The 14,043-nt window shown below is 50.6% G+C and overlaps 5 protein-coding genes across 5 annotated transcripts; 2 read left to right on the top strand and 3 right to left on the bottom strand.

Annotated features, from left to right (window-relative positions):
* Positions 1 to 833: 833 nt before the first annotated feature.
* On the top strand, positions 834 to 1,962 carry J4E86_000337 (uncharacterized protein; the record flags this gene model as incomplete). The annotated part of the gene is made up of 3 exons (XM_051440911.1): positions 834 to 1,341; positions 1,398 to 1,616; positions 1,670 to 1,962. 3 exons carry the CDS (start codon positions 834 to 836, stop codon positions 1,960 to 1,962), a joined length of 1,020 nt encoding a protein of 339 aa, XP_051307082.1.
* A 343-nt stretch (positions 1,963 to 2,305) lies between these two features.
* J4E86_000336 (uncharacterized protein) lies at positions 2,306 to 3,263 on the bottom strand (the record flags this gene model as incomplete). Its single annotated transcript, XM_051440910.1, has 4 exons — positions 2,306 to 2,436; positions 2,582 to 2,967; positions 3,014 to 3,051; positions 3,246 to 3,263. The coding sequence occupies 4 exons, from the start codon at positions 3,261 to 3,263 to the stop codon at positions 2,306 to 2,308; spliced, it is 573 nt and encodes a 190-aa protein (XP_051307081.1).
* Positions 3,264 to 4,351: 1,088 nt separating this feature from the next.
* On the top strand, positions 4,352 to 5,653 carry J4E86_000335 (uncharacterized protein; the record flags this gene model as incomplete). Its single annotated transcript, XM_051440909.1, has 3 exons — positions 4,352 to 4,609; positions 4,647 to 4,979; positions 5,027 to 5,653. 3 exons carry the CDS (start codon positions 4,352 to 4,354, stop codon positions 5,651 to 5,653), a joined length of 1,218 nt encoding a protein of 405 aa, XP_051307080.1.
* A 283-nt stretch (positions 5,654 to 5,936) lies between these two features.
* On the bottom strand, positions 5,937 to 6,191 carry J4E86_000334 (uncharacterized protein; the record flags this gene model as incomplete). The annotated part of the gene is made up of 2 exons (XM_051440908.1): positions 5,937 to 6,055; positions 6,110 to 6,191. 2 exons carry the CDS (start codon positions 6,189 to 6,191, stop codon positions 5,937 to 5,939), a joined length of 201 nt encoding a protein of 66 aa, XP_051307079.1.
* A 4,968-nt stretch (positions 6,192 to 11,159) lies between these two features.
* Positions 11,160 to 12,932, bottom strand: J4E86_000333 (uncharacterized protein; the record flags this gene model as incomplete). The annotated part of the gene is made up of 3 exons (XM_051440907.1): positions 11,160 to 11,288; positions 11,344 to 12,353; positions 12,401 to 12,932. The coding sequence occupies 3 exons, from the start codon at positions 12,930 to 12,932 to the stop codon at positions 11,160 to 11,162; spliced, it is 1,671 nt and encodes a 556-aa protein (XP_051307078.1).
* Between the last annotated feature and the right edge of the window lie 1,111 nt (positions 12,933 to 14,043).

Below are 14,043 nucleotides of genomic sequence, written 5' to 3'. Positions count from 1 at the left end.
GATCATGTCGCTCCCGGCGGCTATGCCAAACCAGATGCAGCACCCGCATGAGAGCTGCGAAAGCACGAGATGTCGAAGGAAATGAGCTCCATGCCACGTGTAAGATTGTTGTATACTCACACTACATACCTTAGCAGTCGGTACACCAAGATCGGTGTATTATGACTATACAGGCGCTCTATGACGATAGTGTGGCAGGTCGCCCGAAAAGAGCATGATGCCCAACCTTGTGTTGTGCCTGCGCAGCCACTCCTTTCTTTCACATGCGGAGTGTATGCGGAGTGTATGCGGAGTGTGTGCGGGGCCCCAAAGTTGAAGACGATTACTCACACCCTCACATCACCATTATATCGACCGTCGGGTGCAGTGGTAGTGTTGCGGCTCTTTCTCGTGCGTCGTTGCGCCCAGACACCTTGGCGACAAACTTCTCGGCCTCATTGACGCTGGTTGAGCCGCCAAGGTCTTGGATTGAGCCGCAAGCCTGCGGTACCGCATTCCCTATTTGGCACTTTTTGTCATCTTTGTGATAAGCAAGGTGTTTGCGCGCCAAAATTGAACCATTTTGTATCCGTAGGTGTTTCGGTCCTCGGTGATGTTGTGGAGATCGCGCGGATGGTTTTCGGGATGGGTGGTTGTAAGGAGTCACACTTGACTTCCTGTATTTAATTTGATGGATACTTCCGTCTCTTCATCGGTGCTGAAACTCTGATTACTTTGCTTCGGCTCCGCTGCTCAGCGTCGTGAGTTCCGTTACGAATCGCCTCAGCCACGACATCAACATGGCCCACAGATCAACATCACCAAGACCTGTATTGCCTCATAACCTCTTGCCAATGCATGTCCAATCGAACCCCTCCTCTGGGACAGCAACACCTATTAATGCAGTCCCGACAACTCTTTCATCGATGCCATATCAACACCGGGCTCACAACATGCACCAACCAACCAACAATGCCTATACTCCTCAGGAGTCTTTCGAGATAGTCTCGCGCATGGGCGTCAAGAAGGCGTATATGCGTGTCGACAAGAGCTTCCTCAGTGCCTGCTCCGCTGGCATGATCTTGTCTTTCGCATGCGCAACGCTCATCTCGACCAACACCTCGCCATGGTACCAGGAGAATGCTCCAGGCCTGATCAAGACAATTGCCGCGCTCGTATTTCCGTACGGTCTAGTTATCGTACAGATGACTGGCAGCGACCTGTGTACTGGCAGCTTCATGTACACGACCGTTGCTGCGTTACATCGACGACTCAGCATCTGGCGGATGTTGAGGCATTGGGTGGTAACCTTTTTTGGGAATCTCGCAGGAAGTTTGTTCGTGTCTTGTGTGATCGTCGGATGTAAGTCTCTGATAGCAGCAGCGACTTGGAAGTTTGAAGCTGACCTGTTGTGATAGACGGTGGATTATTCGACGGAAAACTATATCGAGAAGAGTCGCTCCACTTTGCTTACAAGAAGCAAGTCGAGCCAGAGTGGTACCAAATCTTTCTCAAAGGCATCGGCGCCAACTGGTTGGTCTGTCTGGCCTGCTTTCTCGGGTGTTCGGGTCGCGACTATGTTTCCAAGGTAGTGGGGATATGGTGGCCGACGTTTGCGTTCGTATCCCTGGGGTTCGGTGAGTACCACACATTCGTGTGCATATCTACAAGTTAGCTGACTGTGTATCAGATCACGTCGTCGCCAACATGTTCTTGATACCCAATGCCATCTTCCATGGCTCACCAGACATTACCATCGGCATGTATGTTTGGAAAGGTATCGCTCCTGCACTACTTGGCAATATCGTCGGCGGCGGCTTCTTTGTTGGTGTCCTCTACTGGTATCTGCACCTGCAGGGTCATGACGACACCGCCATTGACGGCCAGCGATACGAATCGATGACGAGAAGCCAGCAGGACTTGGCAGAGTGGATAAGGTTAAAAGAAAGAAAGGGTGTAACAGAAAGTCGAGAGCAGGTTTGAACGAACGGTGGTTTGGTTGCGGAGGATAGTCAGAGCTCACGACGCGGCTCGAGTTCCGCATAGCCAAGCGGGTGACGTCAAGGATGGGACGTGCTCGCGAGCTCCCCTTTTTCTGTCCTTGTACAAGCGTGTTTATCTAGAAGACATCTAACATTAGAATCAACAAACGAATAATTTTCCATCATTTTCTCATCATCCCATGTCTACAGTATCCTGTGATTGGGTTGATGCATGTAGCAGCCAGCAGTCGTGACTACAGGGCCGTTGTAACAGTTGGGGTTTGAGCGGATCCTAGGGCATTTTCCACTCCATCATCGTATTGATCGTTCTAGGTATGGCAGTTCTAGTACGTATAACAAAAGATGCCCGATCGTACATCCACGATGTCCGAGACTTTGACATCCGGTGCTAGACCTCCGATCGAGACGATGTCATCGAGACTTGCTTGCTCCTCCGACCTAGGCTTGAAGCTGCCTGTATACATATTCTGTCGCCGTGGCGGGCCATACTGCTGCCACTTCCACCAGATCCTGTCAATTTGCGCATGGTGAAGGAAGAATATTGGGTCTTTCAAGGTGTTAGCGATCGACCGCAAGCCAGCAAAGCTAAACCGACGTACCATTAGGTGAAGTAAACAATCGAAAGTCTCCCATGATGAACTTAGGTATAGCGATGTGCGCTCCATCTTCAAATCGTACGAGGAACTTGTAGTAGTCGTCTTCTACCAAAAGAGCTTCGATAGCACTCGGACGAAGATGCTGCGATAGATTTGCGACAGGCTCATCCTTGAAAGAGCCAAAGTCGCGCGTCAAGCAATGCGGCGCGTACGTAGCATCTGCAAGGGCGACTTCAAAATTTGCAAATGGACCATCTTCAATGCAATGTGAGCGCGGGAAGAGAACACTGGATTTTGAGCTTTCACGACCATTGCCTGAGAAACCATGGTCGAGATCCCACACTGGCGCAGCGGCGAGGTTCTGCCAGTCGAGCGTCCAATCCCAGTATCTGAATGACGTTAGTAAGATGTGTCATCTCTGGCTCACGCACTCACGGGAGTTCTCCAGCGTAATGGCACTCGTTCACGAGGAGCTGATGATAGGTATGGATGAGATAACGGTGCCAGGAAAGGAATGCCGCCGCGAAATGTACTATCAGGAAACATAAGCAGCCGAGTATTTCTTCTTCGGTGTAAGTATGCTTACTTTCTTTATTAGACTGGAAATGCACGTAGGCAAAGTCGTCGTAAAGCGTATGGTTCATCCCAATGCGCGAGGGCTTCGTACGTAGACACCGTACAGCATCGACGTATACGTCTTTCTCCGAGTCGCTCAAACTTCGCCATTCGCGCCGTATAGAAGGTGCGCTGCAAATATGTTTTGCAGAGTCTCGATTTGTCTTCTCTAACAACGAGCTCGCAAAGAAGCCAGTGAGTAGGCTGATCAAGCAGAGACAGAAGCTCAACACAAGAGGCGATTTCGTCCTTATCTTCCGATCCTTATAGATCCTGCCACTGTCTTCTAGAGCATCACGATCGTAGTCCGGATCAACATGGGCTTGTTTTGACTGTTCGGTGTAAGTTGGTAAAAGTGTTTCGTGTTCCATACCTAGGTATTGACCGCCGTGCCGCAAAGGATGGAGGGCGGTACATCCCTGCGTTTATAACGCCATACAGTGCGGTCATCACGGCACAGTAAAGGGAAAAGCGCGACAAGCAATTGATGCGAGGATGATGTGTACGTCCGAGGCTGCATTGCGCCTCTCTTAGGCCACCCATCTTCATCATACCCAAGTGATTAACCGACGTTACGGTCTGCTCGTATCATCTTCGATATACCTCCCGTCTCCGGTCTATCCAGAAACCTTGCAAAGGATGATAGACTAGCTTACGCGCTACTGCAATGATGATTTTGGTGAGCGTTCCAAGATTGTGTACATCTCGCAAAGAGGGGGTGGAGGATTCCGCGGCGGCTAGCGGTTCGGACAAAAGCGCTTCCTGATTGGTTGCCCCACTGTATCCAGACCTCGGGATGGTGGCCCAGGCGTTCACCCTTTCCGTGACCCAGAACCTTCAATCTACCAACTTACGCACAAGTCACACAGCGAGGTCATCTGCGCTACAACGACAGATAAATCTAGTTATAAGCAGGAGTTTTGATCGCACATCTTCTGACAGCGAATACTGATGTTATCTTCGATCAGGTGGGGGCACACATCCATGGATTGAAGTATCTGTGCGCAGTCATCGCGCCTGGTCAAGCAGCTCTGAGAGCATACCTAATATGTCCACATGAGCTAAGCTAGGATGACTATGCTCCACGCATCACATGTGTGGGCTATAAATGCGGTCAACGTCCTTGTTGAGAGATGACCTTATCGTGTATTACGCACCATGACTGGAACGCAGAGCCGCATAGCAGAGCTGGCAGCCCAAGTAGCACAACATACCCAGCGTATCGACGATTACCTCAACCAGAACGGTTTACCACATCCTTCGTTCCATGCTGAGAGCCCCTCGGATCTGGGACTGCAGCCTGACATTGAGCATTCACGTACCGTTGTTCTTCGCGCCAGCCAAGAGCTAAACGACCTCCTACAGCATCCTCGAGACTTGCTGTTCAACCACCACGTCCGTATCTGCACCATCCGTGTCTGAGACATATGTCAGTTTTCTAACTCAGCTGCAGCACAATGTTCTGGTATATCTTCAGCTCATCTCTCGGTTCGATATTGCATCCAAGGTACCGGTGGATGGGGAGATTACTTTTAACCGCCTGGCAACTGTCATTGGCATGGACGAAGGAGCCATAGCCCGGATCCTTCGCCTCGGCATTGCATATCGCATCTTCAAAGAGCCTAGGTACGGCGTCATAGCCCATTCTGCAGCGTCAAGACAGATCGCGGACGATGCCTGCGTAGCAGACTGGATTGGCGCGTCAGTGGACGATATGTGGCCTGCAGCCCATAAAGTGGTCGACGCGCTCACAAAATGGCCTCAGGCAGCGGAGCCTACTGAAACAGTGAGCTCATACAGCGACTTACCGATCCAAGCTGACCAAATTCCCAGGGATTCGCGCTCGCCAATGATACCAACTTGCCGCTTCATGCCGTGTTAGCGCAGAACCCGCAGCGCGCACGTCGTTTTGGTGGCGCCATGAGCTTCTTTACCAAGGGCGACGGCTTATCATTATGTCACTTGACGGACGGATATCCCTGGGCTGCAACGCCATCTGGTACGGTGGTCGACCTCGGTGGCTCTCACGGCGACGCAGCGTTTGCACTAGCGCGGAAGTACCCTGACCTTCACTTCATTGTGCAAGATCTGCCTGGAGTGGTTGCGAATGCGAGATTATTGGAAGGCCTGAATGTGGAGTTCATGGCTCACGACTTCTTCGATGAGCAGCCAGTAAAAGGTGCTGAGGTCTATTACTACCGACACACATTGCACAATTGGCCAGACAAATATTGCACTAAGACGTTAAAGGCGTTGATACCGGCACTGAAGACAGGCGCCAGGCTGCTGATCATGGATATGCTGATGCCTCCGCCTGGCGCGCTTCCCAATGATCTTGATCGTAAGCTAAGGTACGTGTATGCAGCTCTTCACGCCAGCGTACTTCTCACCAAGGACTCACAGGGCCATGGATCTAACTATGTTGGAAATTGGAAATGCCAAAGAGCGCGATCTGAATGATTGGAAAGGCTTACTCGAGAAAATTGATACCAGGTATCAGTTGCGAGAGGTATATCAACCACCAGGCTCGACGTTATCAATCGTTGAGGTAGTGTGGAAAGAGTAAGTGGGGCATGCAAACAATACAGCTGAGTCCAATTCATTCAGAGCATGGTGTCTGTATTGAGCGTTACATTATGAGTTCATTCCATTTGCTCAACTTAACGATCGGGATCGAGACGGTCCCTCCATTCAGTACCGAAGACGGTGGTTCTTGACTTTTGATGGTCTCATTCCCGATTCTTTACTCCTTGCGACGCCATTGATACACCATGCCGTCGTCATCGTCGCTGTTCTTGTGCTCCCATACGATCACGGGCTTGAAGCCTGGAGCTGCCTCTGATTTGGCAACAGCAGCAGCATCTGTTTCGCGTTTCAGTAAGACATATTGACCGCCAACTTTAGATCTCGGCTTACCTCGTTTCGGCTCAACGGGCAAGGCACTGGCATAGAAGCCGCTGGACGCCAAGACGGCAAGAACCAAGGAATTGAAACGCATAGTTGATAGTGTGATAGTGACTTGATGGAACTCGGAAGTATTTGGATCAAACGTGTTATCAGAGCGTCTCGCCGTCCCCTGGGCATGGACTGCGTTGAACTTCTATACTGGTACATGATCACGGCTCGTCGGACCATCTATTCCTCTGATCACGTCGCATAGCATCGCATTGCATTGCATCGTACACGTCAATGAGCTACTGCAACTGTTCCTTCGTCGCGATGCGAAAGTTGAATAGTTCCGGATATACCGCATCTGTTGTCATTATGGGATTGCTGTGCCGCAATGGCGGCGCAAGCGACTAACCGATTGAGTCAGTTAATGGACGGTGACACAACAGCCGAGCTTTATCTCCTTCTTCGCGCCACTCGCGTGGCCTGCCGACTGCATCCGCATGCAGGGTTGATCAATGACAGACGCTCGCATATTCTGTTTGGGAAGTCTCCTTGCAGAACGCTTACGGGTTGACCCAGTGCACCGGTCGAATACTTGCTGCTTTTATGCCATTCGTTGGAAGGATATCGAATACCTTTTGTGCGCTCCAAATACATGCGGCAGTCGAAGCCGTGATCAGATTACGCGTGGACGAGAACTCGCTCGCTCTGCGACCATTACACGCCTTCGATCGTGCAACCTCGAGGTCTCCAACATGGCAAAACGCGAAGGATACCTACCTGTCTCTTCTTCGGAAGATGGTGTTGATGCCATGGAACCTGTGAACAGGTCTCAGTCGCGACTGCGGAAGATTGCTAAGGGCTCTATTGTCGCATTGTCCGTGCTTGGGGCCTTGAGTACTGGATATACACTGGGCTCTCGGAATGCGACTGAAGTTCCGACTACTATACGTGAGTACCAACACGTTTGTCAACCAAATACACTACTAAAAGAGTGCAGTCCCAGCTGGCGATGTTCACTACTACATGCAGTTCGACAAAACATTTCCCCAAAGACCTAATGAGGAGAGTGACGCTGCATGGGCCTCTCTGTTCCCGGAGAAGCTTGGTTTCGTTCAGCATCCAGTCCTTGCACCAAACGTAGCTGGCATTGCTGCCTTTCACGAATTGCACTGCCTTGTAAGTACCTCCACTTTATTTTCCAGCTCTCACGAGACTGAAGGTGTTCTAGAACATGCTACGTCAAGCTTTCTGGGCTTCCGTAGATGGCAAACTTGAGGAGATGGGTGATGAATCGAGGGAGAAGAACCACCGCACCAGCCATCACCATGTGCGACACTGCTTCGAATACCTCCGGCAATCACTTATCTGTCTCGCCGACTCTAATTTGGAGATGATGAACTACACCGCACGAGGAATTTCTGGATGGCAGACTGAGAGAACATGCAGGAACTTTGACGAGCTGAGCGATTGGGCTAATGAGTGGGGCATTTCCAGGGCAGAGGCCCTACACAATCATGATCTTCATGCAAACTTTGTCAATGAGACGCGAGGGCTGTGAATAATAGATAACTAGAGTTGATATGCGACTTTACGACACACGTGCGAAGATCAATGCGGCTTTGTTCTCTCAGTGATGTGCTCTGGGCCCACATCTTCGGGCTTCATTAGAACCCCATCTGCGAAGATATCAATGGCACGGGATTTAGTCCACCCCATAAGGGCATCAAAATCCACGCATTGGTGTGTTGCCCAGCTTCGCGCTGTCACATCATTTCCCCCTCCAGAGAGATATGTGTACGTTCCGAGCGACACATCACCTCTACACATGATGCCCTGGCGCAGAGTCTCTATACAATGGTCTTCGAGAAATGTCAGTTCGGAACACGTGGCTGTTTCAATAAGTGCCTTGACTTACTGACGTGCCGCTCCAATTCATTGCGAGACAGTCCTTGCACGTCCTCAAAATAAGTCTCTTTATATATCCACTGCCTGATCTTTTTCTGTCTTGATGTCAATCTCCATTGTGAGACTGCAAATTGATAGACGTACTTACAAGGCAATGCAGCTCATGTGTCATGAAGATCTCAGATGCGAAGCCGGAGCCGTCAGCTAGGGGTAAAGACGTGACATTGTAGTAACCCAAGTCTTCTTCGGAGACTTTGATGATAGTACCTATCAAGTCGTGTAATTTAGCTACAAATCAGTCTCGGCTTTTGCGGTCATGCAAACCTTCCAGGAGTTCATGCCACGCATGATCGAGTTCTGCGCTCGGAAAGCCTGCAAACGGTGTTCCCGCTACGGTCAATGGGAACACACGAGTGTCTTTGCGATACGCACTTGATGCGGCAAGAGCTGACAATAAAATCAGTACAGACAAGCAGCAGAGATTGACACGACATACAAGGAAAGAGCTCCGGTCTCCAGTTGCGAGCCTCCGACTCCAGGCGCGAATGTTGAACTCGGAGACTGATGTAGAGGGCTCCTAGGACAATGTATCCAATTGCGATAGCCGCGACGACAACGAATGACTGGAGAGATCGAGGCCTATGGCTGTGCGTCCTCATCCCTCGGAAAGGCATAGTCTCGTCATCGGAGAGAACGTATGTGGAATCAGCCTCATCTGTTTCTTTGTTGCGATACGACATTGTGCTTGAAACCAAATGTAGGATTGTGAATGACGCTGCTATGTTTCTCTAACTGACAATGCTTTAACATTTCGCCCGCTGTACGAACAATCACAAGCTTGAACATTGGGTAAAGCGGCACCGGACGAAAGGTGGGATAATGCTTTCCGCTGGAGTGGTAATGAATTAGCAAGCCCTTGCTTGTAGCCGTGCGTGGCATGCCGGCTTGCTTACGGTTGCGGCACAGTCAGCTGCGGCGCGACCCTACGAGGGAAAGTTCATAGGTACCTCCTACGGCTGTCTTTCTCCATGCTTCACGCTTGTTGCACAACATATCAACCCGAACGGAACATTTTTCTTATCGCAGCAACCACGTACAGATCGCGACACGCCGGTGGATCAGAAGCTGGAGTGCTGTGCCTCATTCTTGCCTAAGCGAACGTGCACTATCTACTGCATACAGTACAGAAGGAGCTGCATGGCGTGGAGCGCTGCCAAGTTCATCGCATTAGCGTTGACGTTAGCGCTGTTCGCTATTGCCTCGGTGTTGTTGAGGTTTTGGGCGCATACGAAGACCGGCAATAAACCTGGTATTGACGATGTGCTGATAGTCCCAGCTTTGGTAAGCGACGCGAAGAATCCTTCAACCAAACGCTGACTCACGGCCACACAGATATGTGTAGTCGGTATGGCTGCTGCGATGGTTGTTGGTCAGTGACTACCGAATGATGAAATCGCCGTTGTCTCACTCAGCTCTAGGCGCCGAACTTGGAGAAATGGCCCAGCATCAGACAAACATAAACGGTCCTGATGGCCCGATATTCACCAAGCAACTAGCGGTATTCGAGAAGGTAAAGACCTCTTCCAGCCAACTCCACAACTACTCACAGCTACAGGTCAACTATACCCTGCAACTGCTTTCAGTAGCTTCCCTGGGATTTACCAAGTGCTCTATACTATGCTTCTACCGTCGCGTATTCTGGGTTTATCCGCGGTTTCTATTCGTTAACAATGTTTTGATCATCGTCGTGGCGGTGTGGATGGTATCTTTCTTGTTTGCGATGCTGTTCCAATGCCGACATCCGCAGATTATTTGGACGACGTTTGAGTACGCACCAATCCGCCTGGTCGAGTGTGTGGAGCAGGTACCCTTCTACTTCTCTGTTTCAACCAGCGGTTTCATGTTAGACTTTGTTATTCTCGCCACACCCATACCGGTGATATACCAGCTGCAGATGCATTGGAAGATCCGACTTGCGGCAGTTTGCATCCTGTTGCTTGGAGCGGTGTAAGTATTCCCATCGAACCCCATATAGAGCAAACGTTGACCAAGAACAGTGTGTGTGGGGCTGGTGTCATGCAACTTGTGCAATTCGTAAGGATAGGCCAAGAAATAGCGACGCATTATGATGACATAACTTGTATGTCCGATGAGCTCTCAAGGCCTGAACACCATAGCTAATGACAGGTTAGATTTCACTACACCGATCTTTGCGTGGAGCATGGTGGAAAGCTCATTGGCCGTGGTGGGTGCCAATCTTCCCCTTCTACGACCGTTGCTACATCGCATCGAGCGCACTTGTTCTTGGTTTGCCCGTTTACTCCGCATTACCGGGTGCGAACATACCGTGAGTGGTAGCACCGGGACGAGAGGCTCCGAAGTGAAAGCCGAAACGGAGAAAGAGGAGGTAAAATTTGAGAGGGAAGAGTCTATACGAAGTTACTTCAGTTTCGAGTTGCCGACTGGTCCAGTGAACCGTCCAGATGTTCCGCGTGTGGCTGTGACCGCAAAGCCATCTAGGAGTTAGGCTGCCTCGTCCTGTTCATGGAGTTTTGATGAACAAAAATTTGTGCAGCCACTGTTATTGCGACGAGAATGCATTGTTAGAGTCGCAAGTCCGGAGAGCGGATGTATGAAGATAGTAGCCTCGATTGCGGCATGGCGGAAGCTTCCGCGCTTCGTGACGATGATGCCGTCTTCTCCGACCGAGGGTTAGCAATTACAAAAGCGCCTGTGCGAAGAAGTCGCGTCATACGCACTCGCCCGGAATGTGTGCTTACTCTCAATACACTGCGATAGCCCTCATGAACAGTGCTCGTTCAAGACCCATGGTCAAAAAAATCTGAATGCCATTGACCAAAGGTATGGAATGACGGATGGCATAGTCTGATGATCGTGGGTGTGATAATAGCGCGCTAGCAGCTAGCGCGTTTCGTTCGGGCCCCTGACCTCGGAAATCAAGCACTCCGCAAATAAGGAAAATCTTAACACCTTCTGTAAACCTCCGGATACCGCACTACTCCCGGGTTTTCGCTCAACAGCCACTCTTAATTGATTCCCCGTTAACCGGACTGTAAAGAAATTAGGAATACCCGCGGTCATGCACCCATCCATTCCCGGGAGGGAGCATGAAGAGTTTCGCATCTTCATCGCTTATTATGCCACCTCACGACAGATCAAATCCAGTATACCCGTTCTCCGCCGTCTCGTTGATGGTCTTGTAATAAGTCGGCACGCCGCCAATGTACATCAATGGCTCTCTAGGCTTCCCAGGAATATTACTTCCCATGTACCACTATCGCAGCGTTAGTATACCACAATTCTTGATTCATCGGCTCGTTGCGACTCACAGAATCTACACTGGGCAACAGCGAAGCATTAGCAAGCTTCCAGATGAGCTCTTTCCACTGATCTTCGCTCTCCTTCTGGGCTACGATCCTACGAAGCGACTTCTCCTTCATATGGTTCATCATTTGCAAGATCCAGCCGCCTTGCAGCTCAGCGCACGTGGGACCATTGCACAGCGCAGTCGGCGCTTGGGGCCCATATGTGAAAAACATGTTCGGGAAGCCTGCGACAGCCATTCCGAGATACGTCTTTACGCCGTCCTTCCAATGCTCGCTCAAGCTCTCGCCTGACGGACCGCGGATATCGATCTGTTTCAGACCACCGGTAAGGGCATCGTAACCGGTCGCGCTGATGATGTAGTCGAACTCGTGTTCTTTCTCTGTGGTCTTGATGCCTTTCTCGGTAATCTCTTGGATTGGCGTACCCTTTTCGCTGATGCCAACAAGAGAGACGTTGGACTTATTGTACATTTCAAAGTACCCATTCTCCAGCGCGATACGTTTGCAACCGAAGGAATAGGGTTGCTCAATGGGAGCGAGTGTATCAGCGACTCTGTTGTCATTGATCTTCGCCCGCGTCTTGTCTCGCCAAAAGTTGTATGCTTCGCGGTTGGCTTCTTTGCTAAAAAGCATGTCTTGATAAGCCGCAAGCCAGAATTTGAAATCGCCTTCACTCCACAAGTCTTCGTAAACCTTCATTCTTTGTTCTGGCGTATCGTCGAATGTAGAGCGGGGGATGAACTCAAACGAGAAGCCCGAGAAGCGTGTTTTCAACGCTGCGAAGAAGTCCGGATACTCAAGCTTGGCGATGGCTTGTTGCGGAAGGTCGTAGTCGACTTGACGCATTGGCATTGACATGTTCAGTGTCCGTTGGAAGACTGTGAGCTGGCTGGCAGTCTTGCTCAGCTCCTGCGCTATTTGAATGCCGGTAGCGCCAGTTCCAATAACAGCCACCTTCTTGCCGCGGAGATCAGGTTCTTCATGAGGCCAAAACGAGGGATGGAGGAAGGTGCCTGATCCAAGGTTAGTGAGTTTCACTGCGACGGCAATGTGATCCGACCTTTGAAAGAGTCGATGCCTTTCCAGTCGGGAATGTGTCGCTTCGCCGCGAAGCCAGTGTTCAACAAAAGAAACTTCACCTTGTACATCTCGCCTGCCTTTGTTTTCACTGTCCACCTCGCTTCGTCATCACTCCATGTCGCAGATGAAACGAATGTATCAAACTTGGTATCCTTCCGCAGATCCCACACCTTCTCCACGTGAGCAAAATAAGCGCGAAGCTCCGAGCCTGCTGGGAACCTCTGCTTCCATGTCCAATCCTTCCAAAGCGTTGGGTCGGAGAATTCGTAGTGGGGAATGGAGCTGTCGACACGAACGCCTGGGTACCGATTCCAGTACCATACACCACCGTAATCGGATCCGTGCTCCACGAGCTTGACGTTATAGCCTGCGTCGCGGAGTATCTTCAGCTGGTATACACCGCAGAAACCTGCGCCAACTATCAGGGCGTCGAGCTGGTTGATGTGCGTGCCATTGGTGCCGTTAGCACTGCCGTTGAGGGACAGTTTTTGGATATCTTCGATGGAGCCCATGTTGATATATAACCTGAGCCACAGCAGCGCTGGCGGATGTGGAGGATGAAGCCGCTATGATGTTGACTACACTGCAGGTGTAGCTGGGGAAGAGATGACAATGAGGGCAAGCTTACACGGATAGCAGACTGCTGGACTCCTTGCGTAACTTAAATGAATAACCTGCAGTTCATCCGGGATGTATTGGCACAGCGCATCACGCGCGAGAGAGTAATTCTGCAATTCTTGGTCTTGTTCATCAGGCCATACCCCGACGAATCCTTGTGCTCAGTCTCAGACTAGATCGGTGAGAGGTGGTAACACATTGCGTGCCCCGCTTACTCTGGTACGCGGTTCTTCGGAAATGGCACCGCTGTGGAGCTGCCAAGGCTTCTGCGGTACGGCACGCCCGTTGGATGGCTAGTGTCAGTTCATGAAGCGGAAATGTGGTATTTCAGGGAGTTCAACATCTATCGCACGACACAACCTGGACGTCATATTGACATTGCTCCAAAGCACGAAGAGTGCGCTCGTCGCTACTAATTTGTTGTGACACCAAGCTTGGCAGCGCCTGCAGCGGATATGGTCAGTTGCACAGCTACGCGTGAAGGATGTAAGATCCATGTAGTACTATATGCATCATGGAAGGTTCGGCCCTTTTATCATGGGGCCGACGAGCCTGGCGCTACAGGCGGGGAAAGGTGGCGCGGGTACTCACTGGAGGAAGACCGTTTTGTAATCATGACATGCGTTGATGAGGGCTCTGCTGATGCGTCTTACAAGCATGGCAAATCTTGCCGGGCGGTTTTGCACCAGACAATTTGAAGTCAACAATGCATCCGATACCGGCCTATGTAAAGACCGAAAGAAGAACTTCAGCTCCCAGGCCTACACTCAAGTACAATGTGTATATCAGCGGTTACTATCCTCATGCTAGACATTCTGACAGATGCATGTGTTGTTCTAATCTAAAGTCTGCGACATTGTACTTTCAAAGGCATCATGGGAATGTCGCGCACGATCACAATGGAGAGGACAGCTGCTCTGACGTGCATAGCGTTCGTCGATGTGACAGCGTCTAGTCACAGTAGCGTGTTCGTCAGCTGTAAACCTACAAGATGTGAAAATGCGC

This window comes from Alternaria arbusti, assembly GCF_024043155.1.
Source record: "Alternaria arbusti strain BMP 1465 chromosome Unknown scaffold_1, whole genome shotgun sequence".
NCBI classification, from domain to species: domain Eukaryota; kingdom Fungi; phylum Ascomycota; class Dothideomycetes; order Pleosporales; family Pleosporaceae; genus Alternaria; species Alternaria arbusti.
This window is presented reverse-complemented; position numbering and strand designations above follow the sequence as displayed.